The following is a 20,397-nucleotide window of genomic DNA, read 5'->3' on the forward strand; positions in this document are numbered from 1 at the left end:
TATATTTACTAACGGGAGAATTCTAAATTAATTTCAAATGTAACTCCAAAACACCCAAACTGGAAGCATAGATGACTTAGAGAATGCTTCCGGTTCAGCTGTTTTTAATTTGAATTTAAAATTCACTTTGAACTCTCACTTTAGTGACCTTGTTAATCTGTCTTGCCGGCTCCCATCGAATTTAATGAATCTTCTTTTATTTATTTTTTGCCATTGCAGTATCATTTATGGCCAGTAGATGGGGAAATTTCTTGCAATGTAAAGTGGTGATTGTAGTTACTGACTCAGATTGTTAATCTGCATTAGAGTCTCAGTGGATGACAGGTTGAGAAATCTGAATTGTGCTCCAGATCATTATCGTGCATGTTCTAGAACTATCCAGTGGTTTTAAAGTCAGCATACCTCACATATGTCCCTATTTAGGAGGGGTGAATATTGGTCCCAATATTGGGCCCTCCATTCCTGTTTTTTTTCTAATGACCCTCTATTTTTGGAGCTTGGGATTTTAGCAGTGTCTGAGGGTATCACAGATTAATTCACTACAATTAAACGGCCAGCAATCTGTCTATAAATGTGTTTGGAAATCAGTCTGGGTAATCATGATGTCACCTAAAATGTCCTGGATTGACCCTGTCCCTTGATCACACCTGCAGCCTCGCCTCCTAAGATTAAAGCGCCCCAATTTGACCATTTGAAATGCTGGGAGGTATAAATTATTAATGAATGCTGTTGGCTTTCATACAGTGGACACATCAATAAATCAAAATACACGACAAGTCAGACTTTAAGTTATTGTTTAATTTTAATAAATAGCTAGAACAGTTTTCATTTGGTTTAATTGCTTCCGTTTTTTGCTACAAGCGGCATCTCCCTCAGAGGATAGGGACAGGATAACCAACACTGCTGCATTTATAAAACCCCGGCTTCGTGGCTTTCGCTGGTAGGGGAAAGACTGGCAAATATATTCTTCCATCCAGATCGTTCGGCTGCGTGAAGTTGTCTTCATCGTTTTTTTTTTATCTGCAGAATAATTTGGGGTTGCTACAAGGATGGGAGCGCTATAAAAAGGGGGTAACAATGGAAGCACGATTTAAAAGGCACTTGGAAACCAGAGAAAAAAAAAAAACAGCCAAAAAAAAAAAAACAGCCCAAAAAATCCGTTGCCCTTTTAACCAGGGACCCTCATCGCCGGAAGGATTGTGGCATCAATGGGTTAAGGATGGCAGTGATGTGTTAAAAAGAATGAAGATTTTTAAGGAAGGAAAAAAAAATTGAAACTGAAAAAAAGTTTGAATGGAGATTTGGGCTGAGATGTAATTTTATTTCGGTCAAAAGCAAAAATTGCTTTTATTGTGTTTTTTCTGCAAAGAGAGGAAGAGAGAAAAGACAATCAGGATTTTTCAAAACGTGGCTTGCTTGTTTTGATCTTGTTGATAGTCCAGGAAGCTTTCAGATATATAATAAAATAGTTTCTTTGGAATTTATGTAATTACTTTGGCAAATTACAGAACATTATATACTGGATTTTTCTGTTGTTACTATTCTGTACATGCAAGTTATTGAGCTAAATTAGATGATTGAGAATGCAAAATTTTACTAAACTAATTGCGTGCAAAAAAGCCCAAGGATTAAAAAATGTTAAGCCAAGGTATAGGTAATTGGTAAAACAATATTTGCAGTTCCTTTGTCAATTTTTCATAAATCTCAGCATGTTATTGTGAAGAAAATGGAACGCAAAATATGACATAAAAAAAGCAAGGAATAATTGGAAATATATTAATTTTCTGATCACGCCAAAGGCCTCCGGCCTCTTTTCTTTAAACTAAAGAATTTTTGATTATATTTTGCAATGTAAACAGAATGCTTGGCTGTCCTGGCACAGACGGAGCATACAATGTCAATTTAACCCCACAGAGACATGCACATACAGTACTTTGAAAAAAAACTCCTGCTTGCTCCTGTATGGTATTACCCGGTAGATATTTAGGCATGCATGACAGCACTCAAAGCATCATAGGGCGATGGTGTTCCTCTAGATGCAGAACTACCATGAAGGTGTGTGGCATACTTACCTACTCACCCCAGCAAATGCTTTAGTAGCATTTACTGTGGTGAGTGAATGAGAAAGTTTCAAAGGACATGGTCAGAATTTAAAAAATAAAAAACAAAACATTCTTTGCTAAAGTCAAGTTTCTAAAGAAAATATTCTGCAACAAAGTGACGCAGTGTTGCATTAAAGGAACACTCCACTAGAAATGTATTTTAGTAGCTATACCCCCAAAGATATATCTAATACAGCTTGCAAAAGCTACAGATCTCTTGTCTGCAATCTGTGTAAGCCCTCTCCTTCTAACAGAGCCCAGACTTTCAGGCGGCTGTAATACAGCTCTTTAAAACGGGGGAGGCAGGCTTGTGCATAGCGCGCATGCTCTGTTGAGCTAGCAAATGCTGAAGGAAACCTCCCTGGTTTTTAAATAGTCATAAATGTGACAGCCTTCAGACAAGACTAAGTGATTTATGTGTGTGGAGTGTTCCTGTAACTTTAGGAAAAAAAACACAACTTGTATCAACATCGCTCACCTGTATTGCAATAATACTTAAGCTGTTCTGTATCCTTCTGACTTACCGCCAAGTTTCCCATCATGCAAAGCAAAATTTAAAGCAATCGTACTCTACTCAATACATGGCACCAATGTGTAGTGCCACCAAATCCATGAAATACTCAGCATTTACCTGACAGAGCTCTTCTACATTAATCCTAGCTATCTGCAGGTTTTACTTATTAGCAATACTCCAAATTAAAGGTATATGTAAATCTATACAGATGTTAGCTGTTTGGAAAGTACAATCCTTTGGATATAATTTTGCCCTTTTAAAACATATTACACCTTTGAGCATTCACTGCCCCTTCTATAGAAACTTATATCACATTGTCCAAATACATAATTGGTGCCCGTTTACATACAGGCTTTCCATATCATAAATAAAGATTTAAACATGCGCAACTTTATTTATAGCAGCTATACAGTCACAAAAAAAAAATAGATGTACTACAGAAATAAATCATTGACTGAAGCAGACGCCTTTGCAGAATGCAGATACATACATATGTTGCATTCTCTGCAACATATGATGGCTAAGACATATCACTCTGAGCCACGGACACACAGAACTGTAAAATGGACGTCACACTGCCAAATACACTCTATCCAGCTCTGCCGGGTGTATTGTAAAACAGGAAAGATCTTAGATATGCTCCGGAAGGAGGGTCAGAGAAACTGACTCATTTGTGGCCAGGGTGGTGATTTAAGGACAGACATGGAGAGGAAGACAAGGTGTGAAGATGAATGACTCGGGTAGTGCGCAGGAATAGGGTATATGGAGTCACAATGGACAAAAAGTGGGTAACAGTATTAAATTAATACAGGGTCATAGAGATTCAATGAAGGAATGCGAGGTTATGATGAAAAGCAAGATTATTATTTTTTCCAGATTTCCATTTAACCCCTTAAGGACCAAACTTCTGGAATAAAAGGGAATCTTGACATGCCACACATGTCATGTGTCCTTAAGGGGTTAATAAAAAATAAAAAAAAGAACAATGATATGAAAAAATGATATATTGTAGAGTTTCAGATCATGCATGTGTTGTACATATCCTGTTTTAAAGGTAGGCATGTCTGGGGTTTGAAAATGTTGTCATTTAGACACAAAAAATAAAAATGGAAATCTAAAAAGGAAGGGATTGTGGAAATGAATGAGCATATGGAGATCACAGAAAGGAAGTGCAATAGACACAGACAGGAAGTACAGGCAAGACAACGTGGAGACAGGAAGTACAGGTAAGACAACATGGAGACAGGAAGTGCAGTTCACTCGTGGAAATATTATGGGATACCTGTTAAACAGGAACAGGGATGTGGAGAGAAAATTATGCTATGGAAAGGATAAAACAATTAGTTCAATAGTTAAACAAAAATATAAGTAATTAATATAACTTATCCAGACTGAGCTATCAAACAGCGAATGGTTTCCTCTACACTACAGTAGCATTTTAGATTTGTACACATTTCTATACAGTAACGGACTGCAATAGCTGAAAAGCTTAAAGTCAAATTGAAATAAAATAAGCTTCTCTGTTACTGGGCAGGATGACAGAAGGAATTATAATTGTGTTTTTTTTGTAGAAATAATTTAGTAAAATTCTATATATGTTTTTATTTTTATTTTTATACCCAGTATTCCTTAATTACTTGCAGTAGTTTGCTTTGTAGATTCTCTTAAACCTAGCGATTACTCTGCTACACCGTGGGCCTGAGTATAAAATCCTTATCTTACCTTTCCAATCCCAGGACAGCCTGATCTACACTTCACTAGCTTGTCATAGAACACAATAAGCTGCTGGGATATGAACCTGATGAGCTGAGGCCTTCCTTTTACGGATTATCGAATAAGGGGAAAAAATGTTTCTATATATGATTCATCTAAATGAGGAAAAAAAATCTATATATGAGTCCCGACCACTAAAATATTTTATAAAAACTAGTACAGAACTGATGTTCTTTCATAAATTTATATTTTTTAAATATTATAAATCTAAAAACAGAATATAATTCACTTTCACTGTTTAATATTACAGTCTGGGTTAAGTTCTGGGAGACAATGATTGTTACAGTGAATTTATTACATTGCAGTAAGTGAGAGAGTGAGGAATGGGAGGATGGGAGTGATGAGACATTGAGGTAAATAGGAGAAGTATTACTTTTGAGACCATAAATCCTAAGTAAGGCCATCTCTTTCCTGTTGTCAGGTTGTAGGGAGGCTGATTTTTCATTTTCAATATTTAAATGATGCTAAAACCACTACATTTAGTGGATAATGGTAGCAGAGAGAGGCTGTACTTACCATCCAGGTAGTTACGGGCAAAGAATTTCAACAGTTCGTCCAATAGGATTACAGGGAAGGAAATCTTGAGGACAACGAACCATTTAGTAAAGTCCAGGGGAGTTAATTTGAAGATCATCTGGTGAAAGCAAAGGAATGATATGAGTCGGGGGAACAAAGCACAACGATGCCAGCTCTAATCCTTGTCTAAAATGCTTTGAGGTTATAACGCATCAATTACAGGTGAAACTCTTCTGTTTGGGACTCTCATGAAAATAAAATGATTTGCAGAATGTTCTTTAAAGTGGCTTACATGAATTAAAAAAAAAATTGTTTCAGAATAATGATCTGCAGTCACTCAGCTCTTTAAAATACATAGTCCATCTTTAATTTGCTGTTTATTGTCAATTTAATAGACAGAACCTACAGCGCTATCAGATCGTACCAAGGTGAAACAATTCCCCAAAACACTCACTTCCTTACTCCACCTGCCCCTTTCTGCCCTTTCTACGCTCATAGCAGCTATATTGTTGCATGCGTAGAGTTGACATGTCACCTGTCTCGCACATGAGCTATATTGTTACAATATGCTCTTGGATTGTTGGGGTACCCAGAACAGCCATCTTATTCATTGCACCCACAAACAGCATATTTTTATTTTTTGATAATATTTATTGGAACCCTTTTAAGTTGACTTCACTGCTTTATTTTCCCTGATCACACTTCCAATTTTAGATAACCATGTGTTATCTCTCTAAACCTAAACAGTTTACATACCCCCTAATGGCATTCAGCATTGGTTTCGTACAGATGCCTATCTGTGTACAAAAGAATGGTGCTGTATTACATTATATAAAGACAACGAGGGTTTGTACTCACTGGCAGGGGGTCTACATAGAGGATAAGGAAGTGGAGGGACATGGAGAGGCAGATGGAGCCCAACAGCCAAATGTTCACCCATGGGGGCATCCTGATCAGAGACTGGTTTTCTGATAGACTGCAAGAAAAGGACGAAGGTTGTCAGAACTCCCAATAACATAATTGTGTAAAAAAAATAAGTATACATCCTGCAACAGAAATTGTGTAAAAAATAAGTATAGTTCATTAATATCATTCCAAAGGTGCAGACATTAAATTACTTCATTTGGGGGTTAGTTATATTGTTTTATATATATTTAGAAAGCTCTAGAAGTGAAACAATTGCCATGGAAGAAATAGAATGATTATGTTGAATACTCCGATTATAGCACTGTGCTCCGGACCTATTCTTTATGCCTAACTTAATCTAAATGTCAACAAGCTTAATACTTATACAGCTCCCTGCATTTTTCTAAAGGTTCTAATTTTTAGGGGAGTATAGATTGAGAATTGATCTACAACTCTATTTATTTTCTTTAAGATATCTATAGTTCAATCTAGATTGAAGTTAGTTTACTGCAGAAACAAGAAGAATTTCCTTACCTGTTAAGAGCATTGCACATCTCAATGGTGACTAGCACAGACAGAGCCATGGTCATAGGTACGGGTGATTCAAAGATTTCACATTCTAAACCCTCAAATTCTGGGCTTTCTTCTATGCATTGCATGAAGTGGCTCTGAAAATGAGAGAGAGTATAGGAGATTAAAATAATAGGTATATCGCACCCATAAAAAGAGAGGTTTGAGTTTGAGTTGAAGGAAAGGATGGAATGTTCTACAGTTTTGGAAAAAGTGAGATAGATTTTACTGCTGGAATAAAATACTGTCATAAAGCAGGTATAGTCCACCTGTAGACTTCTACCCGTTGGAGATCCATGATGACTACCCCTGAGGATCAACGCAGCTTGCCCATATCTGTTTAGAAGAACGTGATTCATTCATGGAATGATAGAGCATTAAAAAAAAAAAAAAAATCACAGGAAACAGGCCAGTCACTAAAAAAAAATGTTGGTAATGTGAAAAAAGGGATTTAAAATATATGTATAATTACACAGTAACTCAATTATCTATATTTCATTTATAGAGCGAAAGAGAGAAGACAATAATGAACACTAAAGGAAGAGAATTAAAAATAGTTTTGTTCATATACAGAGACTTGTTGTCAACTGGGTGGTACATTACTAGCTCGAGAGTAAGAAAAATATATTCATAAGTGTCAGGAGCGTTCCTTTCTAGAAGAAAAATTGGAGACTTCTATTAATTGAGGGAAGTGATATGATAATATATGTTGATAAAGATTCCTGTGATCATTCTTCAATGTTGATGTAAAATTAATTAGGAGAAAGGAAAAAAGAGCAAAATTGGATAGAAACTCCATTTGGCATTAACAAGGAATACGATTGATGTTGACAAGTATAAAAGATTTTTAAAAAATGGTTAATGGAGATGCATATAAGATAAAGTGTTAAAGACCTAAAACTCATATACCAAAACAAAAAGACATAGAGTGCAGCCTCAGAAAGAGAAAATAAATTAATTACGGGATAATATGTGGAGTAAGTACAAATGATAGAGAAAGATGTAGAAGCCAACGTAAACATATAATGAGACTGTATACAATGTAATTTGTTGAGCAATATTTGAGCGACACCAGAAAATGAGATAGTAAACTGATATCGGGAGAACAGAAGAAGAAAATATCTCACCAGCTGGTAGAAAGTAACTCCAGGACCATCATCAGCATACATAAACCACCAAGCAGCAGCTCCAACAGTGGCAGCACCAACATAACCTGCAAAAGACAAGAGAGAGACAAGGTTACTAAGTGATATTGTCTCTATGGACTGGAATTTTCAGAGTAAGGTGTCTGAGGAAATTGGGGATCCTACTGTGTTTTGTGTTCTCCCTCACCTCCAATGGCCATGTAACGGAAAAAGAGCCATCCACTAATAAGGGGTTCCTTGGGGCTACGGGGTGGTCTGTCCATGATGTCCAGATCAGGGGGGTTGAAACCCAGGGCTGTGGCTGGCAGACCATCTGTGACCAGGTTGACCCAGAGCAGTTGTACGGGGATCAGAGCTTCAGGCAGACCAAGAGCAGCAGTCAGGAAGATACTGTGTACCAGGAAAGAGAGGGACATAGACAGGGCTTAATAGAGAACTTGAAATATCTTTAGGAAATCTCTGTGAAATGTCATTACAACTTTAACACAATTAATTAATTAATTAATGGAGTTGGCCAGATCATGTCAGCATATCAACATGTTTCCAGTAATAAGTAACTTAATTCATAGACATGACACTCACCAAACAACCTCTCCTACATTGGAGGAGATGAGGTAGCGGATAAATTGCTTCATATTGTTGTAAATGGCACGACCCTCTTCTACAGCAGACACAATTGTGGAGAAGTTATCATCAGCCAAGACCATCTCTGAGGCTGTCTTGGCTACAGCTGTACCAGAACCCATAGCAATACCAATCTCAGCTTTCTTCAGGGCAGGAGCATCATTCACACCATCACCTGTCTAAAACAGGATAGAAATACACAATGTGTTGTACAGACACCTAATAATATCACATTCATTGGCTGAATGGCAGAAATACTGTGTTACGTGGACTGCTATGTCCCTTTGTAGAACTTACCATAGCTGTGATCTCATCGAAGGACTGCAAGAACTCTACAATTTTGGACTTGTGAGATGGCTCAACTCTGGCGAAGCAGGAAGCACGTTTACAGGCCTCTCTCTGTTCTGCAGGTGGCAGATCATCAAACTCACGTCCAGTGTAGGCACGTCCAGTTACTTCATCATCCTCACCAAAGATGCCAATACGACGGCAGATGGCAATAGCGGTTCCCTTGTTGTCACCAGTGATCATAATGACACGGATACCAGCTTCACGGCAGAGTTTGATTGAGCCCATAACCTCCTTACGGGGGGGATCCAACATTCCCACGCAGCCAACAAAGGTCAGGTCTGTCTGTAGGCCAATAGGTTAAGAAATTAAGAGATGTTTTGTTGCCCATTAACATTGTTTTTATGTAGACGTATACTTCTGTGATGAAAGGAATAGAGATTTCCAGGTGAAGAGTACCAATATCACCTTAAGGAGAAAGTGCAATTTCTAAACCATACTAATTGTAACATGTCTTATGAATAATGACCACTATTTCACGATAGTGGTTAGTATATATAGTAGGAATAGGACTGGGCATAAAGAGCATTGCCACTGAAGGTCAAATAGGGTGACACTAGTCTCAAAAGAAATCTTGATAAACACACTAAAAAGCTTGCAGAAGATCCTTTTTCTGACATTTGAACTCTAGGGAAATTTGAAGTTTCCTCCTTACCTCATAGTCGGCAAACTTGGTGGCATCTTCAAGCACCATGTCTTCTCTCTTTGGTGGAGTGTCCCTTGTGGCCAGAGCAAGACAACGGAGGGTATCCCTGCCTGTACCCCATTCCTTGATTATAGCCAGAATCTTCTCCTTGATGGCAGCATTGAAAGGGACACGAGTTGTTCCAACACGAACGTAGTTACAACGGTCAATGACACCCTCTGGAGCACCCTGTGGGTGGAAGACAGCAAAAATATGAATTTTAAGTCTACTTGACAATTATTTTATCATATTTTTTCACTCTTAAATTAGTCAGAGAGCTTCACATTTTGGAGTGCTCAAATCGTTAATCTCACCTTCACAAACATTTTGTTGCCAACTGCTGCACGGGAAGCTTTAGCTGGGGTGCAGAATACAGACATGGACTTCCTGTCACGGGAGAACTCAAGAGTAAACTCCTTCTTCATCAGTTGCTTGATAACCTGTGGGATTCCAAATACGGTGGGTTATGAGGAGCATAAAATGATAATATGGTAGCACCTGCCATATTGCTCTGGGCTTGTCAGACAGATAACTAGGTAAAGCACTGCATTTGGGGTACATCTTATTGAATGTTTAGGGTAGGTACAGCTTTCTGATACCCCTAAATGAATAATAATAATATGACCAAAAACTTAGCCAATCTACACAAAGTAAAACAAGTATTTTTCTTATAAATGGACTAAGGGATGTGGAAAACTTACGAGATCTAAATCTGTTGCATGTTTCGAACTCTACCTTCCTTTCTATAGGAGGTTAAATTAATTAGATTATCTAATTCACTTTTATTCTATTTCAGGAGTAGCTCACATTTAGAAATTTGAGTGTTTAGCAATAAATTAGTTTGAATTAGCAAAAATGTATATTTCATGAAATGTATCCATTTTGTTATCTTATGGAATCATCCAACTATATACACTGCCACCAGGGCCACCCTCTGGCAAGACATTCTGAAGCTGAAATCTCGCTGTTGTTCACACTTCTATTTAAGATCAAATAGAAAGTTTTTGAGCCTGTGGATCTGGTCTGACTATGTGTCTTACCAAAGGAAGAGGAAATTTACCAGCAAGAAAATATTGCCAGGGTCCATATTTTTCATTTCAAATACAGGATTTTTTTTATATATATATATATATATATATACAGATTCATAGTAGACAATGGAGCCTTTCAAAAGCCTAATTTGGGCTGACATAGAGCACAGCTGGTAACATGGAGTAACTAGCAGTTTATAATACAAGCATGGCAGGTGTTCTGGAGAGTATGTTATGCATGGGATCATTAAGGGGTAGATAGCTGTAAGGGAGTTAAGTTTCTTGTAGATGACATGTAGAAGCCAGGTGCGTGGCGTTGTAAGGTTCTTGATACCACTGCAGGCGGCTGGTTACATAATTAGATTTCTATAACGGTAGCTGGAAGGCAGCAGGGATTAGATGTCACTAGATGGGCAATATTCTGGGAATGAGAAGGTTATGTGTTCACGGCAGTAGCAGCCATGTGGTCAGGATCGAATGTAATGGGTACACTGCGAAGGGAACATCGGGATTTGTTGGGTTTGAAATATAACGCAGGAGGAGGACAACACAGTATAGGTTCCAATGGGCTAGGATGTTGGGAATCAACATTAATATCAGTCATCATTTACTATAAAACGTGACACTTACAGAGTTGCACGCATTGGCACGCTCTACTTTGGACAAGCTTCTAACTTCGGTGTTAAATACATTCATCTTCTCAACAAGAGTGGTCAATGCAGTCTCTGTAGCCTCTCCGACCTTCTCAAACACTCCTTTGGACTGGTGAAAAAAATACATATGTAGATATATAAATACAGTAATAGTTGACATCTTTACAGGAGTAATATCTTTTCACAAAACCAGCTGCCAGTTGGTGGCAATTAGTGCTGTCTGAGCACAAAGAATTGTTATAGGTGAACATTAGTGAGCATCATGAGTTGGCCTTCATGCTTAATGACCACACAGTGTAAACTATATATATATACATCTTTTATTCTCTTTATCATTCTTTATGTGCTTTAATCAAAGTTCAGCATGAAAAGCAGGCAGTTGTTTTTGCCCAACCTTCTGAAGAGAAAAAAGTTAAAGGAACACTATGGTGTCAAGAATAAAAACATGTATTCCTGACACTATAGTCCTGAAGTGCCCTCCCCCCTTCGATCCCACGCTGCAATGGCCAAGTTAATCAATCTTGAGGATCTCAGCCAATCCAGAGCTTTCTCGTAGGAAAGTATTATAAAGGCTATTGTGCTTGTGAGGCAAAATGCCGTGCAGCGGCAATCAACATCTCCAGAGAATCAATGCATATGGACGGGGAAACTTTCAGCGTCTCAATGCAGAGTGTGGAAACACTGAACACTATTGCTGCACACTGTGCAGTACTGGAGTAGCACTGACTGAGTGACTGCCCTAGACAGCAATGTAAACACTGCCATACTCTATAAAGGCTATGTTTACATTGAAAAGCCTGCAGGGACATTAAGCTGTAGTGGTTCTGGTGACTATAGTGTCCCTTTAAAATATATACTTGAATTAAACTGCATCAGAGTCAGATATCTGGAGTGGGCTATAGTTCTGAAAAAATCGGAACACCAGGGCTTCTAAAATGGTATTAATGGCATCTAAGTCTGACCATTTAAATGCCCTGTATGGTTGAAATATTATGAGAATAAGTCAAATAGACTTTGGACCTTAATGAGCCATGTCAGGAAAAGGTAGTCAGTGACACAAAGGCAATCTGCTGACATGGCATCTTGTTTTACCCCTCAAAAGTAAAATACATTTCACATTATTTAGCACATGCAGCCAAGCAAGGGTTAGTGGAACGTTCAAAACAGGATTAATGTGAAGAGGATGGAAATATTAGTCACCACAGCTTTTTACCTCATTAAAGTCGAGGGAAGAGTCATTGCAAAGTGCACAGATTGTGGCCAATTCCACCAGCCCATCGTATTGGCCGGCCTTGACAGGTTTATCATTCTTCATACTGAGAGGAGCACCACAGAAAGGGAGTGAGAGCACCAGGGAAAAACAGAAAAGGATCAAAAAGGAAAGAAAAGATGATGGGGAGCAGATGTCAGAAGAGAGGGCAGGTGACATAGGAGGAGAATTAGGATAGGAAAAGATATGAAGGATCATGAGTTGAAAGAACAAGGAAGGATACACATTTAAGAAGAGAAGAGATTTGACAAGACAACAAAGGTGATGATAGAAACAAAATGAGACAAAGGAAACGGTGTGGCAGGGCATGGGGAGGAGAGAAAATAAAGACTCAGTGTAATGATTCATTGAGAAAACAGATGAAATTAGGAGGTTTTACAGCACAAACTGGGATGGAATCATGGCATGTGGAGGTGAGACATCAGAAGGAGCTGGTTGCCTTTTAACTTTTTCATCAGAGTATGAATGGGATGCTATGAAGACTTTGCCTATTCTGTGGTGATCCAAGTGAGCAGGTAGTGAGGAATTTGTGTGTCAATACTGGGAACTGTGTCCAGGACAAGACAAGACAATATCATATGTGGACTTACACTTCTCCTTCGGGTGCGTAGGTAGATCCTGTGATGGTGAATTCATTCAGAGAGCAGACATCTCCCTCAACTTTATCCATAACGAACATCTGTAGAAGAGCAAAGTGCTGAGTTGGTGAGAAAATTAACTGCCCATTGTTTTATATAGGGGCTATATAATTTTAAGGCTGCTAAGAAACAGTAGGTGTGTGTGTGAGCTTTTGGTATATTTTTTCAAAAGCTAGGGATTTAATTTCAGAAATCATGACATTCTTACCCTGCAGACTGACATCTGGTTGGTTGTCAGGGTTCCAGTCTTGTCAGAGCAGATGACAGATGTGCAACCTAGGGTCTCAACAGAGGGTAAGCTCCTCACAATGGCATTCTTCTTGGCCATACGTCTTGTACCCAAAGCAAGGCAAGTGGTGATTACAGCAGGCAGACCTTTGTATGGAAGTTAGATAACATTTAGTTTTGGCCATAACACAATAAGACTTTAACACTAAGTCAAACAATAGGGACCAGGTTGGATTGAATCACATTCAAGAGCATTTTCTAAGGGTGGAAATGTATGCACCTTCTCTTCCATTACTCAAGGAAAACAAAACCCCTAGTCATTTCTAAGGTACCTCCAACTCTGATCTAGATGTCAAAGTATTGAGGCTTAATAGACATACCCTCTGGAATAGCAGCTACAGCCAAAGCAACGGCAATTTTGAAGTAGTAAACAGCTCCTTTGATCCAGGATCCACCATGGATGGGGTCGTTAAAGTGTCCAATGTTGATTGCCCAGACAGCGACACAGATAAGAGAAATAACCTTGGACAGCTGTTCTCCAAACTCGTCCAGTTTCTGCTGCAGAGGGGTCTTTTCCTGTTCAGTGGCGGCCATCTCATCACGGATTTTACCAATCTCAGTGTTAGGTCCAGTGGCGATGACAACACCAATGGCCTTGCCAGCTCCTATGTTGGTACCCTAAAGACAGAAAGAAACGGAGATATAGAGTTGGAAAAAAACGGGGGAAATTAAGGATTGCAAGGGAGCCTAATAAATTAAATATTCAGTGGAAAAAAATCTGTAGAAAAAAGGGAAAGTTTTTGTAATTTTATTTTAGCTTTGTGATTTTTTTTTTTTTTTTAACAAATAATATATATATATATATATTGGTTAAAGGGAATTATTTCAGCCAAATATTGTAATATTGGATACATTATATATTTGCCAGCTGTAATGGAAGATTGTATAGAGTTTTCTGCAATGTTTGTAATTTAGTCCAAGTGATAAGAAAGTGTTTGCTCAAGTGGCCAGGTCTCCTGGTAGCTACTTGGAGAGAACACTCAATTTCAACTCCCATGAAAAGTCATGATAACCTCTATTCCATAATCTATAAAATAATATACATTCAGAATTAATAATTTTTTTATTAAAAAAAATTGAAGTTTTTTTTAGTTACTTAGCAATTAGCAGTGTTAAAACGGAGCTCAAATAAAACTTTTCTAGATTCGAAGGGAGATATACAATAGTTCCGGAATGACGGCGGTTACAATGGTGATGAGATGGACAAGTAGCTGTGTATAGGTCACTTACAGAGAAAAGCATGTTTTTCTTGTCCTGGTTGACAGCTCTGGGGTCGGGGACAACATCTGTGTGTTTAATGACAGAGACAGACTCTCCTGCGGGAGAAACACATGATTTGTAGTCAGACTTCCAAGAACACAAAAAAAGGAAAAATGATTGACTGAAAACGGTCCGTTTATCAGCAGATCTCCTTACCGGTAAGAATGGACTGGTCAATACGCAGAGTGGTGGATTTAATGGTGATGAGACGGATGTCAGCTGGTACTTTGTCACCAACTAGAGGAAAAAGACCGGTACAGAAAGAGCTAAGCAAAATGTCAGACCACCTTATGTACTTTCTATGTGCGATTTGTGGTGTTTGCATGATTGGACACATTAGGGGAGGCTTATCAAAGCGTTGAGACAACAGTCTGCCTTGTTTAGTGGGGTTTTTTTTTGCACGTTGTTAATGCAATTTATTACATGTGTAATTGTTTTTGTTTTTTTTGTCTGTTGCTTCTTTTGCACAGAAAACCATCATCTTTCAATATACTTTTATATAGAATTTTTTTTTTTTTTGAGCAGCACAGAGATTTATCAATCATTTTGTCAATTTATCTGCCTTTTTTTTCTGCCATTTATCTGTGAAACAAAAACCTGCAATTTAGGCAGAGGAAAACAGACACTCTTTAGACTATTTTAAAACAATTTAATAAATTCAAACTGATAAGAAAACAAAAATAAAGGGCGTCTTCCAGATCACTTTGATACATCCCCCTTCTGACACATTTTAGTTTAAATTGCAGAGGATACTTTGTGATAATAGTTATCAAAAAAGGCGTCCTATAATGCTTTGCCATATTTATAGATAGATTCCAAATTAAAACTTGCACTATGTGTCTAAGTAACTAATTTCCCAATTATAAAATAATAATAATATTAGTTTATTTGAGAAAGTCTGACCACCTTCTTCAGAAAAGAATTGCTGTCAAAATAATCCCTTTAGAGTGTGCTTTTGCTGAGGTTACAAAGGAAATAAAGTTTATGATCTGTGAGGAAGACACTCCAAGTTATATTTACTCCTTCAGCGTTGTTATCCCAGCTCCAACTTACACCACAGCCCTGTTAAATGAACAGACATGCTTTTGTGACGGAGCACTGTTTAGGTTTTCTATCAAATTGTAGGAGTTCTTGAGATATCAGGTCATAATATGGGGGTTGCCAGCACATAACTCACCAGATTAGGACAAAAGCATTTTGTGAGCAAGTTGTGAATATTCTTCACATGTTATTCGGTAGAATAAGTAAGACATTCAGTATAACAAAGTAAAGGATGGCATCGAAAGCTGAGTTATACTCAAATACAGGCGACCAGCTTGGCACACACAGGAATGCTAGCCTGGTACACAAGACTAACAACTTGGCACACAGGGATACGTGCTTGGCACGCACAGGTATACCAGCCTGCTATGCAAGACTACCAGCTTGGCCCTCAGGGCTACCAGTTCTGCACCCTATACCTCTTTCTCCAGATACCAGCGTGACACACAAGGTTGGCATGCAGGGCTACGAGCTCACCTCTCATTGCTTCTAGCCCTGCACATAGGACAACCAGATTGCCACAAAGGGCTAGTAGCTCACCTGCCACCTCTACAATGTCTCCCGGGACAATCTCTCGGGCCTTGATCCTTTGTACAGATTTTCTGTCACTACGGTAAACTTTGGCTATTTCAGGCTCATACTCCTTAAGGGCTTCAATGGCATCTTCTGCATTTCTTTCCTGGAATATAGAGAGAAGGGTTTTCAGTAAAATTGTCAATTTTCATATTTAACAACTGGTTATACGAACTCTTTGCCCAATGCAACTTTGCACTCGACTCTATGTGTCACTGCCCGATAGCCTTTTGTGATACTACGTTAGGTCCTGCGTGACGCCCCGGCCTCTATGTGACACAGGTCTAGATTAGACCCCTTGTGACACTGCATCAGGCCATGTGTGACACTGTCCTAGGCCTTTTCTGACATCGCCCTTGGCTCCTCAGCTAAGAACCAATTTCACAAACAACACAAAAAGGATTTATTAACTAAACACCCAATTGTAGTGAATTGAAAACCGAATTCAAACATGTTGGCAAAAGTGCTGATTTGAATGAATTCTTCAACTCTGTAGTTAAAACTTGGCTACTTTGGCCCAACGTTTGCAACAAATTTGCCAATTCACTCCAATTTGCTATTTACCGAATAATCCCCCACGGAATAATTATTTGTATATGATATATTATTTCACTTTATGAAAAGCTGCATATTGATTTATCACTGTAGAAAAGACTGTCGTGCTGTTTAGAAAATATATCACACTTGTAGAATTTAGCAACATTAACGCTTCACGAAGAAGTGCCTGTTTTAAGTGCTGTTTCAGTCCGTTCTTTGAACTGGAAGTCTTCAGGGGAACAGGATGCCTTAATCTATGCCATGTTCTGTTCTGGCCTCCTGGTCTTACCACCCCTTTTGCTAGGAAGATCTTTCACTCTGCCTCTGTGTTATCCTAGAAGAGATTTACTACAGAGTTTACAGACGGGCGTATTCATGAAATTGTGGACAATCTCAAATCAAAGCTGACTTGGAGAATGTTTCCTCCATTTTTGTCTATTTTGGTCTAAAATTTAAAATTCAGTTTAAATTGCCGACAATGCACGCTTTAGGGAATATGCCTGTAAGAATTATAGGACCTGAATTAGGACACATCATAGATCTACTCAGCTTATACTATTCAGTTTGCGAGCAGTTTCATCTTACCCCAAGTCTCCCAACTGTGACCTTGACCGTAGATAAACAGGATATTTACTAAAGTGAGAATTCAAAGTGAATTTTAAGTTCAAGGCCAGAGTAAGCATAGCTAACTTAGATCATTTTTTTTCAATTTGGTTATTTTGACCTGGCATTTGCAATTCACGTTGAATTCTAACTTTAGTGGATAACCCTGAAAATACGTCTATTTCCTATCTCACGATTATCTCCAAAATCTATCACTAGAAGCGTGGGTTCATATATCTTGCCAAACATTGACCAGTGAGGCAAAATTACCTCTGAGCAGTCAACTGGAACCCAATCATTCTAAAAATGGCCGAGACATTCTGTTTTCATACCTGCCAGACACCCACAACTGCATTAGCGATAAGGATAAGGAGGATGACAAAAGGCTCCACGAAAGCTGTGACGGTCTCTTCACCCTCTTCAAACCAGGCAAGGACCTGCGGGACAAAGAGGAGAGTTACATATCTGTACTTGTCCAAATTGGTTGCAATCCAAATGCTGTGATTTTCTACTTTCATGATGTTCAGCAAGCTAAGACACCATGGATTAGGCCTTTCAACACCTTCTCCTACGGCTTTTTGTTATGATGGGAACCTCGGCCTTCATTCAGGACCTGGCTTTGTAAATAATGGTAAATCCCTAAATTGGTTAGTCCCAAAGACCGTACCCAATACCGTAAGGGGAATTGTCTGGGTCAAAAATGACCCAATATTATTTTAGCACATTTTTCATAGAATGCAAAAGTGAAAAAAAATTGAAAATACAAAAGGTTTACCGTGAAAGATCCATGGGACGCACAGTGCAGTAGGTCGGTCTGCAGCTCCACACCCAGCAAGAATGAGACCTCCAATCCGGAGTATTTCATTCTGCTTTATATAAACAGGTCTTATCCTGTAAACCCCTTTTTCAGCAGGAGTTCCACCTGCAGTTCCAATCAGCACATAAGGTGGTTGGAGCTGCTCTTTAAACTGGCAAAAGCCATACTGCTATTGCTATCAGTTTATACATAGCCTGGTACACATGGTTTGCCCTCTTTGGCGCTGCACACACAATATAGACAAAATCGATACAAGAAATCATACGTAATCTGTATACCCTCACTCTCATAGCTTGTAAAAGCTGTTGAAGTCCTGCTATCTGTAAGGGGATATAAAGTATTTGTATCTATGTGTCAGGACGCTGGTGACCTTTATAATTACTAGCAAGGACTGCAGGAAGTACGGTGTGAAATGGGTTTTTACTGTTTCCAAATACCTGAGTTTGAGATTAGTGAGTTTTTGGTAGACTTTGTGCCCTCTCCTATATGTCCTGAGCCCGTAAAGGTGCCATCTGCCCAGAGCTGACACCCATGATGTTTCAGGGCAGGGAGGTGTGACTGTTCACCTCTTGGGTTACACAGGAGTAGATTTACTGTGATTTTATGGGCCTCTCATGCTTCACGCAGCTGTTGCCCTCTGAAAGCACATACCACCCGGGGCTGTCACTCACAGCCAGCAAGGAACACCCTCCGTGTCCCCTGCCGCTTCCTCCCTCTCTCTCTGGGCCTCCAGGCTCACAGCAGCTGTCTGATACTTGAGCTGGCCACTGGCCGGATCGAGTTATCTTCAAGACAAATTTAACTTCCAGAATGTGCCTCTCATTGGGAAAAAGAAAGGTCAGGGTGAGAACTGACTTAACCCTTCCAGGGAATTGGAGTCACAAGCTTGGACTGGGTACAGGGAGGAAGATTTATGGGCTGTCATGGGGATAAATATGTGTGTTCCTAGATCAGTGTGTACAGTGTGTGTGACAAGATCAGATGCATGTACCAGGGTCAGGTTTTGTAACAGTGTCAGAGGTGACAGCGTGACAGGGTAAATGGTGTATCATGATATATATAGTGTGTGCGTGTCACAATGTATATGTATAACACTATCTATATATCACAAAGTGTGTATTAAAATGTGTATGTATCACAATGTGTGTGTAACACAATGTCTATATATCACAATGTGCATGTATCACAATGTGTATGTATCGTGATGCGAATGCATCACAATGTCTACGTATCATATGTGTCCATCACAATGTATGTGTATTACAATATGTATGTATCTTGTATACATTAAGATTTGTGTGTGCAAATATCTTTGTGATATGTGTCAGGATCATTGTGCTTGTGTGAACATGAAAATGTGTGCACTCCAGAATAAGTGTGTGTGAATGTATATGCATGCCAGGGTCAATATGTATGAGTGCGTGTAAGGGCAAGGATCAGTGTGTGTATCTCTGAGTGTGTGTGAGTGCCAGGATCAATGTATTGGTGGATCAGAGTATGTATGTGTGTGTCAGGATCAGAGTGTGTGTGTGTGTGTGTGTCAGGATCAGAGTGTGTGTATGTGTTAGGATCAGAGTGTATGTGTGTGTGTCAGAATCAGAGTGTGTATATGTGTCAGGATCAGAGTGTGTGTGTATGTCAGGATCAGAGTGTGTGTATGTGTGTCAGGATTAGAGTTTGTGTGTCAGGATCAGAGTGTGTGTGTGTGTCAGGATCAGAGTGTGTGTGTGTCAGGATCAGTGTGTGTGTCAGCATCAGACTGTGTGTGTATGTCAGGATCAGAGTGTATGTGTGTGTCAGGTTTAGAGTGTTTGTCAGGATCAGTGTGTGTGTGTGTCAGGATCCGACTGTGTGTCTATGTGTGCCAGGATGAGAATGTGTGTTTGTCAGGATCAGAGTGTGTTTGTGTGCCAGGATCAGAGTGCGTGTGTGTATGTGTCTCAGGATCAGAGTATGTGTATATGAGTGTATGTGCCAGGATCAATGTGTCTGTCTGAGTGTGTGTCGGGATCATAGTGCGGGTCCTAGTATGTGTCCGGATCAGTTTAAATATATAAATCACTTTATAGGATTTAGATATATCTCAGGCTTGGTGTATGTGTATGTTTTTGTGTGTGAGTAGCTATCAGTGTTTATGTCCTATTATAAACAGTAACTGTGTGTAATAGCAGTGCAGGCTGTCTGAGTAAGGATAATGCTGGATAACGGGGAGGCTGTCTTATCAGTGAGTTCCACAGTCCAGGCACAGGCAGTCTAGGGACTGTCATGTTAAACTTTTTAGAACATATTAGAACATATTATAGCGTATGGGTTCCCAACTATTTTAGCATATATATTTTGACCTCACCATTGGCTTCTAAATGTCAGATGTATTGGCTTGTTTATTGGCAATATGCAGAGTATAGTTCTAAACTGACTTATTATTTATAATTAACAATAAAATTTTTTATGCTGAAACAATAAAAACACAAACTTAAGGACTCTGTTATTTATTGCAGCTCTG

General features: G+C 39.0%; 1 protein-coding gene across 2 annotated transcripts in view; it reads right to left on the bottom strand.

Moving 5' to 3' along the window:
- Positions 1–777: 777 nt before the first annotated feature.
- The window catches only part of ATP2A1 (ATPase sarcoplasmic/endoplasmic reticulum Ca2+ transporting 1), a 34,898-nt gene continuing 15,278 nt past the window's right edge, over positions 778–20,397 (bottom strand). The window contains exons 4-22 of one of the 2 annotated variants that reach the window (XM_063430738.1): positions 17,410–17,514; positions 15,905–16,043; positions 14,480–14,560; positions 14,294–14,379; positions 13,384–13,681; positions 12,984–13,150; positions 12,728–12,816; positions 12,081–12,183; positions 10,845–10,976; positions 9,498–9,623; positions 9,154–9,372; positions 8,448–8,783; positions 8,109–8,329; positions 7,714–7,916; positions 7,509–7,594; positions 6,346–6,479; positions 5,764–5,881; positions 4,906–5,023; positions 778–1,361 (exon numbers count right to left, since the gene is read on the bottom strand). In XM_063430738.1, coding sequence (XP_063286808.1) covers positions 1,348–1,361; positions 4,906–5,023; positions 5,764–5,881; positions 6,346–6,479; positions 7,509–7,594; positions 7,714–7,916; positions 8,109–8,329; positions 8,448–8,783; positions 9,154–9,372; positions 9,498–9,623; positions 10,845–10,976; positions 12,081–12,183; positions 12,728–12,816; positions 12,984–13,150; positions 13,384–13,681; positions 14,294–14,379; positions 14,480–14,560; positions 15,905–16,043; positions 17,410–17,514 — 2,775 coding nt within the window. In that variant the 3' untranslated portion in view covers positions 778–1,347. Of the gene's footprint in view, positions 1,362–3,898; positions 3,937–4,905; positions 5,024–5,763; positions 5,882–6,345; positions 6,480–7,508; positions 7,595–7,713; positions 7,917–8,108; positions 8,330–8,447; positions 8,784–9,153; positions 9,373–9,497; positions 9,624–10,844; positions 10,977–12,080; positions 12,184–12,727; positions 12,817–12,983; positions 13,151–13,383; positions 13,682–14,293; positions 14,380–14,479; positions 14,561–15,904; positions 16,044–17,409; positions 17,515–20,397 lie in introns of those variants that run through there. The other variant, XM_063430740.1, reaches the window with a different exon arrangement.

This window comes from Pelobates fuscus, chromosome 8 (genome assembly GCF_036172605.1).
Source record: "Pelobates fuscus isolate aPelFus1 chromosome 8, aPelFus1.pri, whole genome shotgun sequence".
NCBI lineage: Eukaryota > Metazoa > Chordata > Amphibia > Anura > Pelobatidae > Pelobates > Pelobates fuscus.